General features: G+C 35.0%; 1 protein-coding gene across 2 annotated transcripts in view; it reads right to left on the bottom strand.

Annotated features, from left to right (window-relative positions):
- The window catches only part of LOC115232631 (probable ATP-dependent RNA helicase DHX58), a 146,381-nt gene that overhangs the window by 35,401 nt on the left and 87,253 nt on the right, over positions 1–23,727 (bottom strand). For both annotated transcript variants that reach the window (XM_029802626.2, XM_036514355.1), the window contains 5 exons: positions 18,172–18,338; positions 10,737–10,909; positions 8,334–8,526; positions 5,968–6,130; positions 1,905–1,997 (listed from right to left, as the gene is read on the bottom strand). In XM_029802626.2, coding sequence (XP_029658486.1) covers positions 1,905–1,997; positions 5,968–6,130; positions 8,334–8,526; positions 10,737–10,909; positions 18,172–18,338 — 789 coding nt within the window. The remainder of the gene's footprint in view (positions 1–1,904; positions 1,998–5,967; positions 6,131–8,333; positions 8,527–10,736; positions 10,910–18,171; positions 18,339–23,727) is intronic.

Raw genomic sequence — 23,727 nt, 5'->3', positions numbered from 1 at the left:
GTACATAAAATGCATCATCCAAACATGGTCGATACCAGGTCCACTTGACTTGCTCCCATGCTGGTGACACATAAAAAGCACCATCTGAACATAGCCAATGCTAGTAGTCCCCAACTGGCTCCCATGCCAGTGGCACATAGAAAGCACCACCTGAACATGATCAATGCCACCCGAACATGATCAATGACTCCTGTGCCAGTGGCATGAAAAAAGCACCCACTACACTCTCAGAGTGGTTGACATTAGTAAGGGCATCCAGCTGTAGAAACATTGCCAGATCAGATTGGAACCTGGTGCAGGCGCTGGCTCTCTAGACCTCAGTCAAACCGTCAAACCCATACCAGCATGGAAAACGGACGTTAAATGATGATGATGATGATGATGAATAGACAGATATAGTTATGTTGGTATAGATATATGTATAACCATAAATATATCTACATGCATATATACTTACATATTCATTGCACCTAGAATTCATCCCACCCTCCAAAAAAAAAATTGTAAAACTGTAAATTATGTACACAAATATAAATACATTTCTTGGTTTTCTCATGTCCATGCTTGAATGTATGCAAATAGAATATGCACATAGTCACAAATAAATGCAGAAAGACAAACTTAATTACAGTACATCCATGAAGATCTCATGCTCCAGATCCTTTTGTCACACTCAAACTTGGCCTGTGACACACTAACTGTAATAAGACAACTCAAGATAGTTATATGTGCTATTTATTGCCCACCAGATGATCCATTTCAAACAGGCCTATTCGAAGACTGCCTTACAAGAACAGAAGTCTTAACCAAACTAGAACAACACATCAGTGTACTGGGTGCTTTTTACATGGCACATCAGAATGTACTGGGTGCTTTTTACATGGCACCAGCACCCACAAGTCCACAAGATTAGGAATACTCAGCTGGAGAGGGAGGTAGTTTCTTTGGCTAACTTAAAGAAGGATTTAGGGTTTGATTTTATATTTTTTATAACCCAAGCTGCTTTGTCTGCTCTTTATTTTTCATGGGAGAATTTCATGTCTCTCAATCTCCAGCAGTGCAGTTTCCAGTTGTGATTTTTCACTGTCATTGAGTTCTTTGTTGCAGCAGTTTGCAATCTTTGTACACCATCTCATAAGAACGTTTCTCTCTCTGGGAATCTTGTTCTTGTGTGAGTGGCCTTTCTCTCTGGGACAGATAATAATACAGATAACAAAATGTAGAGACTTTTGTTATGAAACATGGAAATAATTAAACAGAGCAAACCCCAAAAATTTAAATAATGAGAAGGAAATGAGACTAATGCAAATATGAAATGCAAAACAAAAAATCTTATTTACTGAATCAAATATTCACAGTGCAATCAGTCAAATGGGATCAAAATTCATCAGTTTAGGGTACATACACAACAAATCAAAGACACTTCTCTTAGAAATGTCCCATGTAGTGAACATTAAACATTTGTGCAAATAGAAAATTCAAAATATTCAGGGTTTTTTAAAAACTGGAGGAATAAAATTATCAACTATAACAGCAAAGAATTCTAATCTAAAATAAGCAAGTCCTTTATTAAAAACAACTTCTTTTAACTCAATAACATGTGCATTCAGAAAGTTGAAAATGGTGAAAAGCATTTACCATAATATGTAAACCTCCTTCCAAAAGGTTTGTACCTTCTAGATTTTCTTTTAGATGTACAATGTGTATGTCTGTGTGTGTGTGTGTGTGTGAGAGAGAGAGAAAAAGAGAGAGAGAGAGCGAGAGAGAGATTGCATAATTTTTCGCCATGGATGTAGCTTTGAAAGAGATGATCATTTGCCTTAGAGAGAATTATAATGAAATCTTCAGCAATCTTCATATACTAACTCACATCACCAAATAGAAAACATTAATTTCAAACTTACCTCTATTATTTAAACTACTGTGCACATCGCTCATAAAACTCTTGATTACTTTACTGAGAGCACTCTCCCTTTCCATTGGTAATGACTTAACATCTGCAAATAGATAGTGTTATTAATATTATTAGTTTTCAACAGTTTTGTGTGAGTTTCTTTTACAACCTCAGGAGAATCTCTATGCACTTTAAGTGTGTGCCATATCATCTTTTATGTCAGTGGAATGGTGTTTGCATGTTACATTTACTTTGTTATTGAGTTTGTTTCATTGTTTCTCGTATCACTTTAGTCTATTAAATATGCTGTTATTCTGTTGGATGGTAATGGTGTAGCATGAGTTATTTTATATTATTGGGAAGTGGCTGTGTAAAATATGCACAGTGTTGATAGTGTTAATTTAGTATTAGATGGTGACATAAGAAACAGAATATAACTGGAAGTTCTTACAGGACAATCAACTGAGGGTAACAGACCAAATGTGGTTGGAGCAAAGCTTTTGCCTGACCAAGGGTAACATAGTAATGGAAGAGTGGGGTTGACAGGGTCATAATAGAGAAGAGATGGGTTTGGAAAGAATGAAAAAGAGGGGGCAGCAAAGAGCCATATTAGGTAACTAAAAGGAAAGCTAGAAATCAGGTTTATCTAGCTAGAGCAGAAGCAGAAAGGAAGAGGTTTGCCAGTATCTTACAGTGTGAAAACCAGAGACTCGAGGTGTCCTAGATTGCTAGACAGTGTGTCAGAAAGAAGTGAGATGTTATGGGAGAGAAATGTATATGGATGGATAACGGTATGCTTTCACTTAGTGTTGTAGGAGTTTTATAAACAAAAGGTGTACTGCATAAATTGGGTTATTAAATTGGAAATGTCTTGCACAGCATGTACACTGAACTTTGCTGACTATTCTTTAAACTTTGTATAAAGTTGTAAGCCTTACTGGTACTGTTTTTACATTCGTACCATAAATCCTGCTTATTTCCACTTCAAGATTCCTACAAAGTTTAGAGTCATCACTCTCAGGTTTTTTTATCCAGCTCAGGACCATGGCCTACCATACTGCCATAGAAGTCAATGTGTTGCTAAAAAAAGGCAATGATGCCTACACAAATATGGCTTCATCAATCAGCAATAGTTTACTAGTAAAGAGTGATATAGCAAACTACAAAGGAAGTTTTTAATCTCCAAACAGTTTGATCAAAGGTGTCAGAAAATCTGAGTTACAGTTATAAAAATCTGCTGAATTCAATCTCAGACTAAAGCAGCTTGGTATTTTATATGAAACTATGCCACATTGCTGTTTTTCCACTTGTTTCTTACATTCAACAAAAGGTACCACATTGAATGGTAATATTGAATCATGTACACATAGCTTATATGCAATGGCTTTAACTCATTTTACTTATTTAGTCTTCAGTAACTATGAACTACTGGCATAATATTTTCTAGTAAACTGTATTAAAGAAGATTCCTATTACATTTGTTGTTTCATGAAAGTAATTCCAGAAAATTATTTATATGTACACATGTAAATATAAATGATGGAGGTTAAATAAAATATATGAAAACTCAAATAAATATTAGAATGGTCATTTTTGTTTTCACATGCAGCTTACTTAGAATTGTGTACAACCAACAAAGAATTAATGACTAAAACTCCACACTAAAAATTGGCAATCCCCAACAACTAAAATGACTAGTGGTCTCATATCTCTACTATCAGTGACTGAAGGAGTAATTTCTATGAACAATATCAACATTGATGTATGCTGTGTCCAATATTTTCCTATACATCCAAGCATTAGCTGCAGAAACGAATGACATTTGACCACTATTTCTAGTGAGACTTTTTGAATTTTTCTTTCACAGCAATAAAATAGTTGCATAATTGTCGCTCAGATACCTCAGCTGTATGCTCTTCAATTGTTCTCTGCTGTCACAGAATAAAAAGATAAACAAACACAAAAAAAAAAAATTTTTTTGCTATGTCTTTTCCATCTACTGAAATTCTTGCCCCAACTTTGCAAGTGGGTGTATCTTTTTCTACTCCTTGCCTTACACAGGAGATGCTGTGATTTAGTTTACACAATAAGAAGCTCACTTTTCAACCAACAGAATCCAGTCAGGATCTCATTAACTCAATTAATTAATAAGTTTTTCTTCCACCAGCTCTAAGCATTTCAGGCAAAGGACTTAGATACAGGTACCAGTTTGCACTTGGAAATTAAATTAGAGATTTTGAAATATATGTCTAGTTCTAAGCAAAAGCTTTTCAATCAACTTCTTCACAGTGAAACTTTAGGGGATAAAAGGCCTTCACAACTATCATGAAGAACGAAGGAACTGCTAGAAAAATAGTTCCCAAAAGGAATAGTTGCTCAGCTCATGTTTACTGTCAAATGTTCAGTCAATTTTAACAACTGTGACACCATTGCATACTACTTTGCCATGTATACTTGCATGCATGCATGTATACAGGACAAGGTGTATAAGATATTTCAGGACAAAGTTATGTTTATAAAAAAACAGATACATAATAACAGATAATAACTTTATTTATTAAAAAATGCTGAGGATAAAAATAAACCTTCTTTTCTATAATGTCATTCAATAAAGCCACCTTCAGCTTCAACAACTGCTTCTGTATGAGATCTAAATCATCTACATGCTCGAATCAAGTGGGCCTGGTTCATTTTGGACATCACTCTGACTATGGCAGCTTTCAAAGAATCTTTTATGTTATGGGCATGTTCATTGACCTCTCTCTCAACAACACTCCACATGTAATTGTCCAATAGATTGAGATCTGGGTTATTAGGAGGCCAAATATTAAGGGTTATGTGACCATGAAAATTTTCAGCCATCCATTCCTATGTTATTAGAGCCATGTGTGATAGTGTAGAGTTTTATTGAAACACATATGGCTTTCCATTGCATATACTATCTATCCAGGGCTTAACAATCGTTTCCAGGACCTCAATGTAGGCGACAGAGTTAAATCTAAGGCCTTGTGGAAAGAAGTAAGGAGGCATCACATGTCCTTCATTGCTAACAACTCCTAAAATCATGACAGTTGCAGGAAATTTTGCATGCATAATACTTGGAACTTCAGAAGGGTCTGCACATAACCATCTGTCATTTCTTCTGTTAACATTCTGATCTTGGTTGAAGTTTTTCCCAGTTGAGAAAAACCAAATCAAATCTTCTTCTGCTAGATTTTGCAGTTTACTTAAAAACTTTTTTACATCTGATGTAGTGATTATCTTCTGCTTTTTCTGACAAGTTGACCTTTCCTCATCATATGAAACTTATATCTGATGTCTTTGTGGACAACATTTCTAACTGTTCCTTCTAACACATGGAGATCTTTTGCAATTGACCACATGGACTTTCTGAGATCGAAATCAATGGTCTGTTGAACTTGCTGGATAAATTCAAGTGTTCTGATGATTTCAGAGCATTTAGAATGCTTTTTATGCTTTGATACTGGCAATACATTTCCATCTTCAGTCTCTGACTCCTTATAAACTTGATAGACGAAAGATCTGGCAACTTTTAAAAATCAAGATATTTCTAAATAGCTATGCTCAGCCTTTATAACCACAATAACAGCATGCCACTTCATTTGTTGAGTAAGCTGAGGGTCTGCCATTACAATTTTCTGAAACAAAGATTATACAGAGTTAGCAAAAAATGCAGCAAAGACCCAAGAAGGTATGTCATCAAGTACCTTACACACCCTATAGTTTGTATGTACAAATGTGGAGGTGCATGGTTTAGTTGCACTCATGATCATAAGATTGTGGTTTTGATTCCTGGAACAGGGGATACATTGTGTTCTTGAGCAAAATATTTCATTTCCCATTGACCCAGCCCACTCAGCAGGAAAAGAGTAACCCTCTGATGGACCAGCATCTTGGCCAGGGCAAGAAATATACATGTCACAGAATCTAGAAAACCAGACTTATGAGCCTATGGCTTGGGAAGGTCCTTCCATCGTTTTTTTTTTTTATTGTTATAACGGGTAATGGTAAACAAAGAAGACAGCGGCAATGACTGAGAACTTTCTACTTACCTTCCACAGGTACAGGTACATGGTCACATAACTCTTTAATATTATCCCTAGTAATGCACAATTCATCACAGTCTAGATTGGCACAAATTTCCAAAATGTGTTCTTTGGCATTTTTACCAGTTTTCGTTACATCAATACCAGCCACAGCTGTCAAACCAATAACCTGGAAGAAAGTGCCACAAAATCTGAAAGTTAATTCATGTCAATTTGATTCCTTACTACTACTACTACTACTAATATAATAATAATAATAATAATAATAATAATAATAATAATAATAATAATAATAATAATAATAATAATAATAATAATAATAATAATAATAATAATAATAATAATAATAATAATTCACCAATCAACTTAACTCTTACGACTTCAAATTATTCATGAGCCAATAAGGAGCCTCAATTTTTGCTAGGTCTCTTGACTTGCTAGAAAAAGTAGCTGAATTCCCTTGAATTAAACCTTAGCATCTTAAAACAAGAATACATCTCTAAAATGTTTACAAATGTGCAAATATAATAACTTGATATAGGTTTACAGATACATATATATAAATAAATATTGGCCTAATGAAATTATCAGCTCTTCTAAAAGTTATTATTCTCCATCATACTCTCATTCTCTCTAGTTTCATCAATATGCAATCTGAAGTTAAAACTACATCATAATTTCAAAGGTGTTGTTCAATCTGATATTGCATTTCATTACAATGGGATTATGTAAATGTACATAACCTTATCACCACTTCTTCTGCTCTCTCAGTATAGTCTCTACTATTACAAACAAATCTGTTACCTTAGTCTAATGTGAGAAATGTTATTTTAGTAGTGTATACTAGAAATGACAAAGCACCAAACTAATATACAGAATTCAAAACATACAAAAAAATCAATTTTACTTTTTATCCCTCCAAAGTCAATAAACTACTACTCTTGAACTACTCAAACTGATTCAGTTGCCTTACTCCTCCCATTGCAAGTTATGGTCATAAACCAATATAAAGAATCATCACTGACTGAAAACCACTATTCAAAACTGAGATTTTGGCTTTGCTTATGTCACATTCATAAATATCATTGGTGAAAGCTATGTTGTTGCACTTTGTATCAGTAAAGTCACTGCTTTTGTTCAGCATGAAAACCTCCTTGCCTATAGTCTCCCATCGATCTCAAATTTCTTGAAATACATGATTTTTTCTAATCCAAGAAACTCCCACCATTGCAGTGTCTGCCTTACAGCACATGCACACCTATATAGATAATACCACTCTTCGATTTCCTCCTTAATCTTTTAGACAAGCATCATCCACATGCAACTTAAACACTTCACATCAGATCTGTACTGACTCTATGAGAAGAGGCCTTAGAATTATAGTACAAAATATCATCTCTCTTTATGTTTGTATGCATATATGTGTAAGGATGAAACCATGTGAGTGTGGTGTGTGCATGTGTAATCTCTACTGTCACAAATTTTGTAAAGAAAAGTCTCCTTCAAAGTGGATATCTAAGTCTCTTTCAATAGTACAAAGACACTATATTTACAAACATCAAACATTTTTGTACATAACTTCCTCTTTGTACAAGCAACACACAATTAAAATCTTTAAAATGCTGCAAATGGTAGGTTTCACCATCTCTGATGATCTCCCATAGCAAACTCAGATACAGCAGTACCAAAACTGTACCACAAAAACTAGAGATCATCTCCTTAGAGCTAGAAAATACTTCACCCTTGACTAATTTCTAATCCTCTACAAAGCACTTCTACTTGAAAAAAAGCAAAAATTCAATTTCCAATATTCTTCAATTACAAGCTCCTCAAAGATGTGGTATTTTCAGTCTTTGAATTTTCTAATGCTATTGCTTCAATTTCTGCTTCTCTAGGTCACTGCATACACTTTCTGATGTGGTCTATGTTGTACACCTGTCTCTTCCTCCTATCACTCCTAAGAGGAAATCTCTTCATCCACCTAATCACACACAAAATACTTTACTCAGTTCATTTTTCCAAAAATACGACCATCTAAATCCCCACTACCACCTCTCCTTGTCTAACATCATCCTAATAAATATTTAAACTGAACAGCAACAGTATCAATTTCACTAACTTTTGGACAGCCTTAAAAGTTTAGAGATGCTGTCCCTCCTCTATTAACTAATTTACAAAAGAAAAGAAAATAGACGTAACAGATGTTAATTTTTACAAGGCCCTCTTCATAACTTACACTTTATCCCTGTACAGTATAAACAGGAGTTTTCTTTGTTTATTTTTGTTTCATTTTTTTGTTTGACTTGATTTTTTGCATAAATGCAAAAAGACATTTGTGTGTGGCAGGTATCTGCCTGTTATACAAAACTTACCTGAGGTAACTGACAATTTGCTTTTTCAAATTTTTCATCAAGGTATCTTGACATAAGGATATTGTAAGGATGTTTGCTATATGTATGATGACATTCATCAATTATTAGCAGTGTAATAATGGAAAGACTCTCAATTCTACCATGCTTCAGGTTGTCAACTAAACATTGTGGAGTCATAACAACAATATTACTTCTGTACCAAAACAAAAAAAAAATGAGACACAAAAATTAGATCATCATATTTACCATCATCATTGTCATCAATATACTTTTTAACATCCACTTTGCTACACTTACATATGAGGTGTTTAGTAACACACCGTCGTAAGCACCACAACTTAAAAACCAAGAAAAATGCAGTCAAAGTTTTGCAACTTTCAGAATACGATATCTCGGCAAAAAATGAAGTTAGGAAGCTGGTTTTGGTATTAAAATGACCATGAAGACCTCCTCTAATCATTCCACCTGTGTAAAATTATTTATATATGCATCTGAAAGATGAAACAATGACTGCATCTTTCTCATTTTGTAGAATGTACGGGTACTACAAAACAGTCTATTGCATTGCATATTTTAGCCATAATACCTAGAAAAAACATACAAAGACCTCCCAAAAGTATTGTTTGTGTTTTAATATATCAAGGTAAGTATCTTTAAGAGGTAAGTAAGACAAGATAGTAAGATAATATCCCATTATTGTTACAATGGTAATGAGGAATATTAAAAAATTGAACCATAACACCTCAAAAATGATACAGTGAACACACCAAAGCTATTGATTGAGTGTGTGAGCTTATAATGGTGTGTTACTAAACTCTCTGGGCCAAGTTTGGGTGAGTGAGTGTCATGTCAATAGCATTGAGGTACAATATTTTGCAGCCAGATTTTCAACCTTATTGTAAGACTCAGTGGTTCTTCCTCCCAACTTTTTCGAATTCTAGATGTTGAGACAAAGAAAATGATATACTAACCTCGAAAACGGCCAGGGTAGCACTTACAACACTCTGTTACTAAACACTTCATATGCTGGATGGAATTCATCAATGCAGATTTTCTAAAGTTGCAATGCCTTTCCTGTAGCCAACCCTTACCAGTTTCAAAGTAAGATAATACTTCTCCATGACCAAACATATTTGTCATAGAAAATTTGTTGACCCTATCATATTCTTGGCTTTTATTTTACCTATCACTCTCTTTTTTTTTGTCATGTTGCATGATGTTTTATGAATGGAGAGTAATTAATACTATTTTGTTCTATTTTCACTTTTACTGACTTACATTTATTTTAATATCATAGTTCCAAAACCCATGTAAATCAGGATTGGTGAATGAACAAAAAGGCTGCTTTTATGAGGCACTCCTGGTCACCTCAGCAACAAATGACAACAACCACATTATAATGGCTGGTAAAGTTGATAAAAAGCTCAAGTAAGAGCACGATAGTTTCTCTGATGCGCATGGCGGTTATGGATATGATTTGATTTTTTTTATCCAAAATATTTACATGCTATTATTTATAGTTTTGAGTGTACTTCAAGACCAGTATTCCATAAAAGAAATATCTTACATACTCTCAAAAGTTTATAAAATTCTTAATAATGTCAAAAATATTTAAGTATTTTGTCATATCTGAGTGTTATTTATTTTATTTTTATTCATTTGTCTTTTAATTGAATATCATTACATATGCAGACAGTTAAATATTATCATTCAATTCTAATCTTCACACATGCACCTAATTGAATATTTTTGCCTTGTTTCTTCATTATCTGTATATTTTTATTAATGGTTTCCAGCTTCATTACTCAAATTTCATTTTATAGACCAAGTTAGAAATTTTTAATTTTCAGTTTTAATAAATATATTTTGGGACTACTTTCTGTATGGAGTATTCTGTTTTCCCTTTTCATTTACGCTTAAGTTTTTACCACCATTATTGAGTATCATTTTTTAATGCAAGCTAGTAAAATTTACATCTGCAATTGAACACTGTCAGTTATAATTTAATCAATTAATCCTAATGAACTGTCTTCTGTCATTATTTTAGTAGTCTTCAAATTACACTGAGATAGCCATGTATCTACCCACTTATGCATGTGCATGCATGTATGTGCATATATGAAAGTAGGGAGAAACTGGCCAGGTTTCATAGACCTTTTTGAGATAGTTGCAGGACTAAGGACTTTTAAATGCCCAACTGTAGTAAAACTTCTTGAAGCAAGAGTTAGGAGATTGAAGTATGGGATCTGATAGTACTTCCCATTACTTTCTCACATCCATAGTTTGGAACATGTGTGTTTGTTTGGAATATGTGTGTGTGTGTGTGTTTAGTGCATTGATATAGTCTTTTTATTCTTAATAAAAATGGAGAAACAAAAACTAAATAAGAAAATATGACCTTACAATGTGAACGATTCCATTTTCTTGCTTTGGCTCTCAGGAGATCCATAAATAACATTAATTATCAAATCAGGGAAAGCACCTATCAGAACATTTTTTTGTTGTTCAGCTAAGTTTGTTTGATTGCATAAAAAGATTACTTTGCAAACTTTTCCTTCATTTTTTTGAAAATGATCCTGCAAATAAACAGATAAAAACAAAATAAATTTTTAAAAACAAAAACAGTGAAGAAAAATAATATTATATATAAAATGTTCCACTAACAAGGAAGACGGTGCTGTCCTTTTTTCAGAGAGAGAAAGAGAGTGTGTGTGTGCATGTATGTGTATGCATGCATGTGTGCATATATGTGGATGTGTGTGTATTAAATTTGATTTTCAAAGGGATATTCACATTAGTAGGACAGCTGACTTCTGTGATGATAAATATTCTTTATTTTTGGTTCCAAATGACCATATCCAAATATACAGGGTGTAACAGGTACAGTGGGACCATTTAAATATTTTTAATATAATTGATATAACTCAGAATAATCAAACACTGCAAGTTTTATGTTTATGCCAATTTATTTTGGAGTGTTTAGCACTATTTCAGTTCAATGTAACCATCATTTGCTTTCTTTACCAGTTCAATCCATTTATGAAATGATGTGTATACCTTAACTATTTCTTGCTTCTTCATTTTACTGAATGCTTGCTTGATCAAAGTCTTCAGTGAAGACACACAGTTGTGAAAAGTTGTATCGCATATTGCTTCAGCTGTGCCCCATAGCCAAAACTCACACGGATTCAAATCTGGCAAGCTAGATGGCCAGATATCTTTAGGGACAAACATGAAAAGTTCCTTCTTCAAAAGTTCTTGCATCTTTTCAAAGAATGTGCTGGTACAGAGTCTTTTACAAACAAGACTCAACTTGCATCATAATGATTCCTAGTCCAAAGCAATAAAACTTCTAAGATTTTGAGATATTCTGCTGTATTGATTTTAAGAACTGCTTCAATAAAATGAAGTGGTAACAATTTCCCATCACTTGCAACAGCTCCAAAGACCATAATGGAAGCCAGATTCTTGCTATGCATAGCTGAAAGAATTTGCAAAGGATCGTACACTACCACTCGTGAGTTTTGATGGTTTGCAACTTCATCCATCATGATATTCTTTTCATCAACAGAGATGCAGACATCCCTGCCATGATGTCTCAGATGGACTAAGAAGTTTGGGACTTCTTTCAGCTTAAATGGCTTTGAAGTGGGTTACTAGGATGTTACAGTGTCTCCTTACATACAATTTCATATAGAGGTCTTGTCTCACAACCCTAGAAATGGTCATTTTACTGACTCCTCAATCTTGAGCCAAATTTGCCATCAAATTTGATGGGTTTGACTCAATTGATCTTTCAAGTCTTGTTAAGGAGTGAGATGTGCATTTTCAGTCACTACAAAGAACGTGAGGCTTTCTTTGAACATCTAACAATCTCCCCAACACTTTTGCTGGTGTAGAATAATTTCAAATACAATTCTTCAGTTTAATTCTTTAACATTCATAGTTTGTTCAACATTATCATCATCATCATCATTTAACGTCTGTTGTCCATACTGGCATGGGTTGGATGGTTTGACAGAGCTGGTATGCTGGAAGGCTGTACCATAACCCACACTATCAGATGCCAGATATTTTAAGCATCTCAGTGGTGATTCCTGATGGGACGGGAGCTTTTCTTGTCTTCATACCCTTAATTGCTTTATCTACAATGGAACTGTTGATTCAGGTAGCCAGTCCATCAACTGGGTCAACATTTAGCGGACTCTCCTCCTCCTACCCATTCTCTACATTCAGCATTCTTTCATAATGGCATTTCCAAGCCTCTTTCTTTGCAGAATCATTACATGCAAATGCACCATCATCCATAAGGACACACTTCTCTCCTATGAAATCATGATTTTCTCTCACACATTGTGTTGCAATCCAAAATACTTCAGTTCTTTGGTCCTCAAGGCATTGAACATAGGCTAATTTCATCTTTTCTGCTTCTACCTTGACTAGCTATACTTATCTCCTAGCATCCCTTCTCACAATCTGATACAGCTCCCTGCTACCCCATTCTTCTAGCCTGTTTCTTAGCTCTAATACCCCTGTCTACTGCATCGTTCCACCACAACATTGCCCTAAGTCTGGATGGGACTTTGGCATTCAGCAAGTTGTCCCTCAGGAATTCTCAGTTGTCCTCTATGTCACAAATTTGTAGCTCCTCCTCCCTTTCATCAAATTTCTCAATTAGGATGTCCCTAAATCTCTGACCATATGAAGGGTCCTTAAGGTTCCAACTCCTTCTTTTCCAGATTGGTTTACTTCTTGGCATCCTTTTGGAGTCTAAAGTCGCTAATAACTAGTCTATGCTGAGGGGTACATTCTTCACCAGGGTGGGTCTTTGTATTTAGGAGCAACTGTGCATCCTGCTGTCTGAAATACAAAACAGTACAATTATTGAAGCTGGTAATATTTAAATCTATACAATTAGAAATATACCCATTTGAAATCTGTCCCAATTTACCTGTTACACCCTGTATATTTGCATTTGCACTTGATAGAAGTTTTGATGGGTGGGCTGGCATTGTATATTGTTTTAGCAACAGTGCTACCTCCTAATGCAACATGTTGCATTGGGAGGTAGCAATTTGATGACATTCACAGCAGCTGCTGATCATATGTGATGTCTTCCACAGAAATGTAACATAATCAACATTTTCAGTTGCGTTTTGGAGCAATAATAATATCTTGTTTATTAGGTACTTTGTAGAAATCTTCTGTTCTTGGATTGCAAATGTATAACCTTCAAAGTATGATGTAACAGTCACAAGTTCAAGAAAGTTAATAGGAAATTATGGAAAGGAAAGAAGGGGGAAAGGGAGGGGTAGTGTCGGGAGAAAGTGAGTCAGAGAAGTAAATGAAAGAATGGACTGAGGAGGCATCCAGTGCTATTCCATGTTATAAGGGTGAAAATGGGTGGTTAGGTGAGTGGAGGGATGGATGAAAGGAACACAGGGATAGAGGCTAACAAAAGGTTGGATGAGCTGCGGGGAAAAGATCAGTAAAAGAGGGATGAGGCATTGTAGACATGGAGAAGAGTAGTATTAGAAAGAGAGAGATAAAAAAGATGTTGAAGCAGCAGGAAAGCCATGGTGGAGCAGAGGATGAATGCAGTGAATGCAGAACTTTTTCCAACCAGTTTGTACTTTTCAGAACACTTATCCTAATTTTATTGGGTTGTCCAGAAAGTTCATGCCAATTTTTAAAGGAAAGAAAAAGGTCAATAAATATTTGCCATTACATTTTTAATCAACCAAATATGAACCATTTTGTTGCACAATGCGTTTCCATCGTTCCTTTAATTTGAAAATATCCTCTTCCAAGAATTGAGGTGGTTTCATGGCAAAGAATTCATCAAGGTATCTTTTTACGTCAGCCAAGGAATTGAAATTTTTACCATTAAGGCTATTCTGCAGAGACCTGAATAAGTGGAAATCCAAAGGAGCAATATCTGGTGAATATGGAGTATGGGGTAACACATCCCAGCCGAGCTGCAGCAATTTTTGTCTGGTTCCCAAAGCATCAAGTGCCAAAAATGAACTTTCTTATCTTCCATTTTAAAGGGTTACAGAATTAACACAGGTTATAGGAACATAAACCTTCTTCCACAAAAAGATAGCTTAAACTGTGCTCTAAATGGAGGTGTGGTAAAATCCTATTTTATGGACTCAATCATGTTCTAAAATAAATCGAAAGGTAAGCTGCTATAAATCGGCACAAACTTTCCAGACAACCCAATACTTTGAGCTTTATGAGAATGCTAACAATCACCCAATTTTCATCATTAGAATTAGCACAGGTGATGCAAGTTGGGTTGACAGCTTTGATACAGAGACAAACCAGCACTCATTGCAATGAAAGAGCTGGCAGTCAATAAGATCAAAGAGATCATGATAGGTCTTGAGTGAAAGGCAAAGTTCATAATTTTCTCAAGGTCAAGGGCATTATTCACTCTGTGGAATGTTTGGTGCCAGGAAGGGCATCCAACCATAAAAACATGCCAAAACAGACACAGAAGGATGGTGCAGGCTTCTGCTTGGCCAGCTCCTGTCAAACTATTCAACCCATGCCAGCATGGAAAGAGGATGTTAAAGGGTTACAGAAATAACACAGGTTATAGGAACATAAACCTTCTTCCATGAAAAGATAGCTTAAACTTTGCTCTAAATGGAGGTGTAGTCAAATCCTATTTTATGAACTCAACCATGTTATAAAATAAGTCAAAAGGTAAGCTACTATAAATCGGCACAAATCTTCCGGACAACCCAATATTTAGATTGCCTAGGCATAAAAATCTATTGATTACTTCAAGGAAATTATCCAGGCAGTTGAGAAAATCATTGCTGTGGGTGCTCTAGTGCAACAGCGACATACATTTTTGCTGTTGGCCTACCAGTTACCTCACTACACATCTTCTATACTCATTCTTAAACCAGGCACATTGTATGCACTCAATACACTCTGTATAGTGACTAACAATAGGAAGAGCATCTAGTCATACATAACATGTCAAAAATGTAATGTATGAGCATAAAATGGCCTCCAATCACTTTGTTATCCATCCTTCATCCATTAATACAGTTCTCTCCACTTACATTTCCATTGCTCCACCAAATTATCTCTCTTCCCCTACTATGTTGCCCCACTATCCTCATGCACTATGCTTCTTTCTCTCTCTCTCTCTCTCTCTCTCTCTCTCTCTCCCCTATCCACTCCTGCAAACTACTCAACATCATGTCACTTTTTTTCATCCTGTATCATCATTACGATTCTGCTGCCCCATTCTGTTAGTCATTTCCTAATCCCCAACTTCTCCCCTAACTCTTGCATCATTGGTGATCACCTACCTCCCATCTCCCATCCCCCATCCGTACCCCTCCATACTCTTGCAATCTCCACCCATCTATACTCCTAGTCCTTCTACCCAACTCATTTCTAACCACTTCATCCTTTAAAGGGCTACTCTGACACATATTCACCACTATTTTAAACACTTTCCAGCTCCACCTTCTCTTCTAAATTGTGAGTAGCTATACAGCTCTGCACAATAAGAATCATGGATGGTATATTGATTTAGAGGGTGAATTGAAGAGTGACAGACAAAAAGCCTTATGGCATTTAGCTATATCTCCTGTTTGTTCTGTCTTCAAATTCCATCTAGATTAACTCTAACTTTCATCTACATAGGAGCACTAAAATCTAAAATAATTACAAATCAAGTACTAGGATCTGCTTCAATTGTTCCAATAGTCAAAATCAGTGGCTACATGCCAATGTTATAAATCTTTATTATTATCAGTTTAACATATGATGCTGTCTTTTCGCTTAGTAATGTTTGTTATGGGAAGAATTATTGATGAGTAGGTTCAGTTGTGTGTTGAGGGGTGATTATCATGGCATTAACAATAAAATGGTTTTTCACATTCATTAAAAACACAATTATCCTGTCTCATTTATTTTCTTAAATGACCCTGTTTCCTACAAGAATCTATGAGGAGCTATGCTTATCTATATTTGGTACAGCATTATGAAGATGAGAAATAATGTCCCCCTCTATCATAACTGGTCTATTGCAAGTAGCTTTCATCAGAAAGAAGAAACGAGCCCAGCCCTTCAAGCCAACAAACAACTCATCAGTTTCATATTGCAGCTACTTACCTGTTTAGAGATAAGTAATTAGGGCACTGAAGGTAAAGTATCCTGATCATAGATACAATGCAATGCATTCACAAATGCTAGATATCACAATTATCGAAAGATCTCTAATAGGGACAAAACATGTGTTAACAAAGCCAAAACAGCATCCAGAGGACTAGGCTTTCTGCTCTTCAAGTTCAGAAACTATTACAGCTCTGGACAATTACTGATACTCTACAAATACAACTAGAGTCTCACATTGAAGTACTGCTCACTTATATGGAATACTGATGATACTACATACACAAACATTCTAGACCACATACCTAAAAATTGTTTTCTAATTGATTAATAGAACATATATTACCAATACACTAAGTCAAAGAAAAAGACCTCTGTGTAGTTGTTCAACATGCAAGAAACAACAGCCAAATCTCCCTTAAATCCCTCTACTTTCTTAAACAAAGCAGGCCACACTGGATAGTGTAGTCTGAAATATGTCTGAAAATAAGACTGGATGGTTACAGTTCAAACATATTTGATCATGGATTAAATTAATGAAGACAGACCCAGACTAAACCCACTTCCAACACACTAACAGACCAAAATAGACTATCCCGCTCCCATTACTTCTGCCATGCTTCTCTGATGTAGCTAGCTGTGTATTGTCTAATGCACTCAGCTCAATCCTCTCATCCTTCCTCTGCATTTTACTCTATGAATACCATATTAATTAATCCTCCATTCAAGATCTGTATCTTTTGTATCTCACTTCACCCACCACTAACTGCACATGGTTTGTCTCTAGGAATCAATCTGCAAACATTCAAGGTCTTCATCAACCACATTTAACCACAACACTATGAATTACAATGTAAGCAATAGACTCTCCTTTTTTTTTTCTTGGAGTAAATAATAATTTATGTAAAAAGCATCAATATTACACATGACTTCTCAACCAAGGTTCATCTGACTACTTGGGATCCATATAAGATTGGCGGGAGTGGGGGTCACACAAGCAAAATAGTACAGTGAGTCCACAGTAGTATTTTAAGGGTCTATGAAAAAATGTTGCTTTATATTTATTGTAAGAAACAACTAGGCTTCTTTTTCTGACATTTTACATAATTCAACCTATACAAGTGAATAACAAAATAGGATATTTGAAAAAATTACCTATAAAATTAGTTTTTAAACATTGAATGGCTTGGCTACAGAGGTCCACCAGAATAAAATGGTAATCAAAGAGGTCCACAGATAAAAAATGGTTAAGAACCACTGCTCTAACTAAAAAATCAGATGATTTTTGAAAATCAGATTATATTTCTATTATTGCTATTGTTTCGCCCCAGATCAGGCCAGACCGTGCACACCTATGAAAAGCAGTCCACTATGTCCTTCTTTTGGACATTGCAATTCTAAAAATACGTGATCAAATGTGCTTTCTTTTCTCAAAGTAGTAATGTGTAGTTTGAGAGAATTTTGGTTATTGCTCGTAGCATGTTGAAGGATGAAAAAGAGGATCCCAACTGACAAACCTCCTTCAAATCACACCCTAACATCTCAAAAGAAAGGCAGATATATTACAGCATAATGTAGTTCTAGATAAACTAAGCTTAAATAAAACAAGATTGACTGATCAAGGCTGGACATCTATCATAGGTCTACACATTTTTCTTTTTTTTTTTTTCAAAAAAAAAAAAATTAATTTCACCTCAATAATTTTCACAGCCATAAATGTTTTACCACTTCCTGTCGGTGCAGTTATTATACAGTTTTTCCCTAAAAGGGCTTTTGAAATCAATTCTTTTTGATATTCACGGAGTACAATTTCCTTGGCATTGGTTCCCACTTGCTTTTGAATCTGTGATGGATTGTCTTCTATAACAACAACAAAAAATAAGAAAAAATTTTAATGAAGTTACTTATATATATTAAATTATTTTGAGTACACAAAATCTTGACAATCTAAACGATGATATATATATTAATTCTTAACATGTTCCAGCAGAGTTGGACCTGAATATGCTTGTCACTTTTGGATTTCATCTCCAGAGAGAAGTACTCCACAGATGAAATCGAACAGCAAAAAGTATATTCACATCCAAATCTGCAGGAACATGTTAAGAGCGAATACAAACATTATTTTTATATAATCATCTGTTTTGAAGTACTTTATAATTAAAATAAAATTATGTTTTCTCTATGATGATATGAGAATCTGCCAGGCATCCTATTCTTTTATTATGCTTTTGAGGTGAGCCATGTTGTGACACTCGGCAATATAATCAATTACATTAGAAGATATACACTTATTTTATCAAAGATAGCAATGCTCTTATATATCTTTTATCTTGTACTGGTTTCAGCCATTGGACTGCAACCAAGCTAGGGTACCACCTTGAAGGCTTTTAGTTGAACGATTCCACCCCTGTACTTATCTTTTTAACCCCTGTATTTATTCTATTGGTATCTTTAAACTGAACCCCTAAATTATAGGGATGTAAGCAAACCAACTCCAGCTGTTAAGCATTAATGGGAGTCAAACACACATACATATATAGATATATGCCTATATATATCTTTATATATAAAAGTGAAGTTGTGTGTCTGTCTCCTACGATTTAGATTCCTAACTACTCCCACATTTTGCGGTGCAGTGTAACCAAAAGTGGGTATCTTATAGTCGTGATTCATATCGAGCCCTTCTGGGTATTAGCGCATGTCTACGATGAGTCTACGATTTAAAAAAAATTTACCATCATTTTTTCCCATATTTAATGCATTTTTTGCTATTATATAAGGGAAGTAACTCTCTAAAAATGCTTATATAGTTATTTCCCTTACCAACCCGAGCAACGCCGGGCAATACTGCTAGTATATATATATAAATCACACCTGTTGGTGACACATAAAAGGCACTTGTGTCTGTAACTGATAAAAGACCTCCATGCCAGTGTATTACACTCTTAGGAGTTGTTGGCATTAAGAAGGGCATCCAGCAATAAAAACCAAACCAAAACAGACTGGGGCCTGGCACAGCTCTCTGGCTTACCAGTTCCAGTCAAACTGTCTAACCCATGCCAGCATGGAAAACAGATGTTAAATGATGATGATGATATATACAAGGTGTGTAAGATATTTGAGGACAAACTTTTTTCAGAAAAAACATACATTTACTAACAGAAAACAACTTTATAAATGAAATAATTTGTACTAGATTATCTTGTTTATAATCTCATTCAATGCAGTCAGCTTCAGCATCAATAGCTACTTCTATGCAAGATCTGTATTGTCTACATGCCCAAATTAAATCGTCTTGGTTTATATCGGACATTATTCTGACTGTGGTGTCTTTCTTAGAATTTTTGGTGTTATGGAGATGTTGATGGACTTCTTTCTCAACACTATTTCACACATAGCAGTCTAATGGATTGAGATCTGATGAGTTTAGAGGCCAAATGTTGGGGGTTGTGGGATCATGAAAATTGTCAGCCATCCATTTTTGGATTGCTTGAGACTTGTGTGATGGTGCAAGGTCCTGATGAAACACATCCAGCCTTCAATTGCATACTCTGTCTCTCCAGGGCTTGACAAATGTTTCAATACAGCTAGCAAAGTTAACTCTAAGGCCTTAAGGAAAGAAGTGAGGTAGCATCACATTCTCTTCATTACTAACAACTCTAAAAGCTATGATAGTAGCAGGAAATTTTATGTGCATGACTGTTGAAACTTCAGAAGGGTCTGAACATAATCATTTGTCATTTTTCTGTTAACCTTCTGGTCCTAGTCAAAGTTATCCTCACCTGAGAAAAACTAAATCATGTCATGTTATTCTGGATTTTTAACTTTGTTTAATAGCTCTTTAGATCCAATCAAATGATTTTCTTTTGCAGACATGAATTGACTTCTCATCATATAAGACTTGTACCAGATGTCTTCATAGACAACATTTCTGACTGTCTCTTTTAACATATAGAGATCTTTTACAACCGACCTCGTATATTTTCTAGTATTTCCATCAATTATCTGCAGAACTGTTGAATAAATTCAGGTGTTCTGATGGTATCAGAGAATTGAAAAGGCTTTTTCCATTTTGATACCAGTGATACCTTTCTAGCTGAGGCTTCTAACTCCTTGTAAACTTTGTAGATGAAAGATCTGGCAATTTTTAAAACTGAGCTTTCTCTAAATCACTGTACTCAGCCTTTAAGGCGACAATTACAGAATGCTTATTCATTTCTTGTGCAAGCTGAGTGTCTTCCATTATAATTGTTGAAACATAAACAACATGGTGTTAATTTAAAAATAGTAATAACTCAAAAACATTATGTTCTCAAATAGCCTGTGCACCATGTATATACACACACATACACTCACACTACCTATAGAGAGGTCAAGAAGTATTTTGCCTGGGACAACTAATCCCATATTTATCCCTCTTTGTTTTGATTCACACACACATACGTGTGTGTGTGTGTGTGTGTAAATAATGATGATGATGATGAGACAGACTTCTTTCAATTTCTGTCAACCAAAACCAAGGCTTTGACCAGCCAAGGGCTATAATAGAAGACACTTGCCAAAGGTGTAAAGCAGTGGGGTTGAACTCAGAGTCATGTGGCTGAGAAACAAACTTCTTACCACATAATCTTGCTATATAAATACACATGCACATGTATTCACACATGCATGCATGTATTTTGTATGAAAATACTTGATTTAATGATGGAGACCAAAATCCCAAGAGAACTCAATATGAGGTGTATGGATACCTGCAGAGCAAATATAATTATTTTCAAAAATTTATTTGTTTTGGCAAATTGAATTATGCTGTCTTTTTGTTACATGGCTTCCCATGAATTATTTTGAATTTGTTGATGCAAGATTTCAAATTATTTTTCCCCCCCATTCACTGAACTGGCAGTGTGTTTTTGAAAAGCTCGCTTAAGTTCACCAAATAGCATCTATTTAGGGATCCTCTGACTATTCATTCAAATAAAATGTCCACAAATACATTGTGGATGTATGAATCCATTGACTTCAAATAAGAAATCAACTGTGGCTAGATAACAATCGTCAGCCAAGAGCATCAGATACTTGAGGGATGTATGTGTGGACACATGCACTGGCCTGTCAGCAGATGTCTGTGTGTGCTAGAGGTGAAATGAGTGAATGTATTTTTATATGTGTAGGTAAAGGTGTGTGTGTGCGCATGTGTGTGTGTATGTATATTTATATATACTATTTACCTCAAAACATACCTCTTCATAGAATACAACACTAACCGGAGTACCAGTACCCTGACTCCATGACAAATGCAGATAGTATAAATAATAACAACGATAGAAATAATAATAATGTTAATAACATAGACCAATCTACCCCCATTTCTACCTCTCCTGAGTCAATATTACTTCCTCCATTCCTGAGAATAATCCCCACAATGCACTACCATGTAATTTCCACCCTGGGACCATTTGCCCTCTATAAACCCATTGCAGAAGGTCTAACATAATTTACAAATGCACTGTCCTCAACATGCTACACAATTCTACAACCATATATACAGGATCAACTATAAATTTTAAACAGAGATATGCTTCACATCTCAATTCTTTTAAATATGAGAAACACAGTAAATCCACAACCCTCATCAGTTACATACATCATCTTAAAAATAGGAATATTCCTTATAACTTATCATGGTCCATAATAGATTCAGGGCTTCCACAACATGATGAGAACTCAGCCTTTAAGCTATGCCTAAAAGAAGCATTCCACACATTAAAACATAACACTTCAATAATACTAAATAAGTATAATGAGGCCCTAGGTGCATGCAACCACTGCTTTTTTTCATACCTTCCAAGTTAACCACAGATCTAAATGCAACTTAAGTCATCACACAGTATATATACCAAATACCCCTTAGGTAACCTCTAACAACCTTATTTGACTTTCCAATTTTTTATTGTTTAATAATATATATATATATATATACATACATAGATATATGTATATCTATAATACATTCAAAATCAGTGTGAATCTTGCCTGCATGCTTACAATGTTACCCAGGCAAACTGGTGTATAATGGGAAAATACTATAGATTAAGTTTACCCTGAAATGTTAATACAAACAGAATAAAATAAGTTTCGCATAAATCGGACAAGTAGTTTTAAAGATATTAAAGGTTTTGGGGTATAAATACCTAAAACAGTGCATAATGGGAAAATATTCCAAAAATAATCTTCATCCTAAAAGGGAAGAAGCTCTTATCTTTCTATTAAACAGTGACTTGACAACAAAACAATACAAACTTTTTACAGGAAATGTTTCTATTTTCACTTTTGTTAAACAACATTTTAATCATTTAGAAATATTTTTAAGTAAATGTGATTTAAAAAATGTAAGCTGTTTGTGCAGTAAGTATTTGTATTTTAGCCTTCTTTAAACAGACAATATTTTCATGTTTTTTAAAATTATTTTCAAGTGAATACCATTGCAAAAATATTTTTGGCATATTTAAAAAATATTTAAAACTGAATATGACTTTAAAAATATGATAAATATTTCATAAAAGACCTACTCATAACCTTGGTGTGAAATAAGTTTTTTTTCAAGTGTATTCAACATATCTCACCTCCAAAGATTTGGCTGCTATTTCTAGCATGCCTTGCTACCATGTAACACTTATTTGCAATAAAGGACCCAAAATACCTGTTATGTGGTAGCAGGGCGTGCAAGAAATAGCAGCCAAATCTTTCCTTTTCTGGGGAAAGGAGCTATTTACACATGATTTCAATGTCACTTTAGTTGAAAGCATGCGAAATAACCTGGAAAAGACAAAAAAGCCATGGAACAAAACTCCATAGTTCTTCCAATCGATGGAACAGCCTTCTCGTGAAATTAACATGCAAGTGGATAAGCACTCCACACATACATATGTCTTTAACGTAGTTCTCAGGGAGATTCAGCATGACACAGACTGTGACATGGCTCGAAAGAAATGAAGCTAGCATGATCCACTGGATGTGTAATGTTAGTGTGCAGACACAAGAGAGTGTAAGTACCCTGAGAGGAATGTTAGATATAAGAAGCATCAGATGTGGCATGCAAGAGAGACGTTTGCGCTGTATGGTCATGTACTATGGATGGATGAGGAGAGATGTGTGAAGGAAGAAGTGCCACTCCCAAACAGTAGAAGGAATCTGGGGTAGAGGTAGACCCAGGAAGACATGGAATGAGGTGGTCAAGCATGACCTT

The sequence above is a fragment of the Octopus sinensis genome, linkage group LG2, assembly GCF_006345805.1.
Source record: "Octopus sinensis linkage group LG2, ASM634580v1, whole genome shotgun sequence".
In the NCBI taxonomy this organism is placed as follows: domain Eukaryota; kingdom Metazoa; phylum Mollusca; class Cephalopoda; order Octopoda; family Octopodidae; genus Octopus; species Octopus sinensis.
The sequence above is the reverse complement of the archived record's forward strand: the minus strand, read 5'-3'. Positions and strand labels throughout refer to the sequence as shown.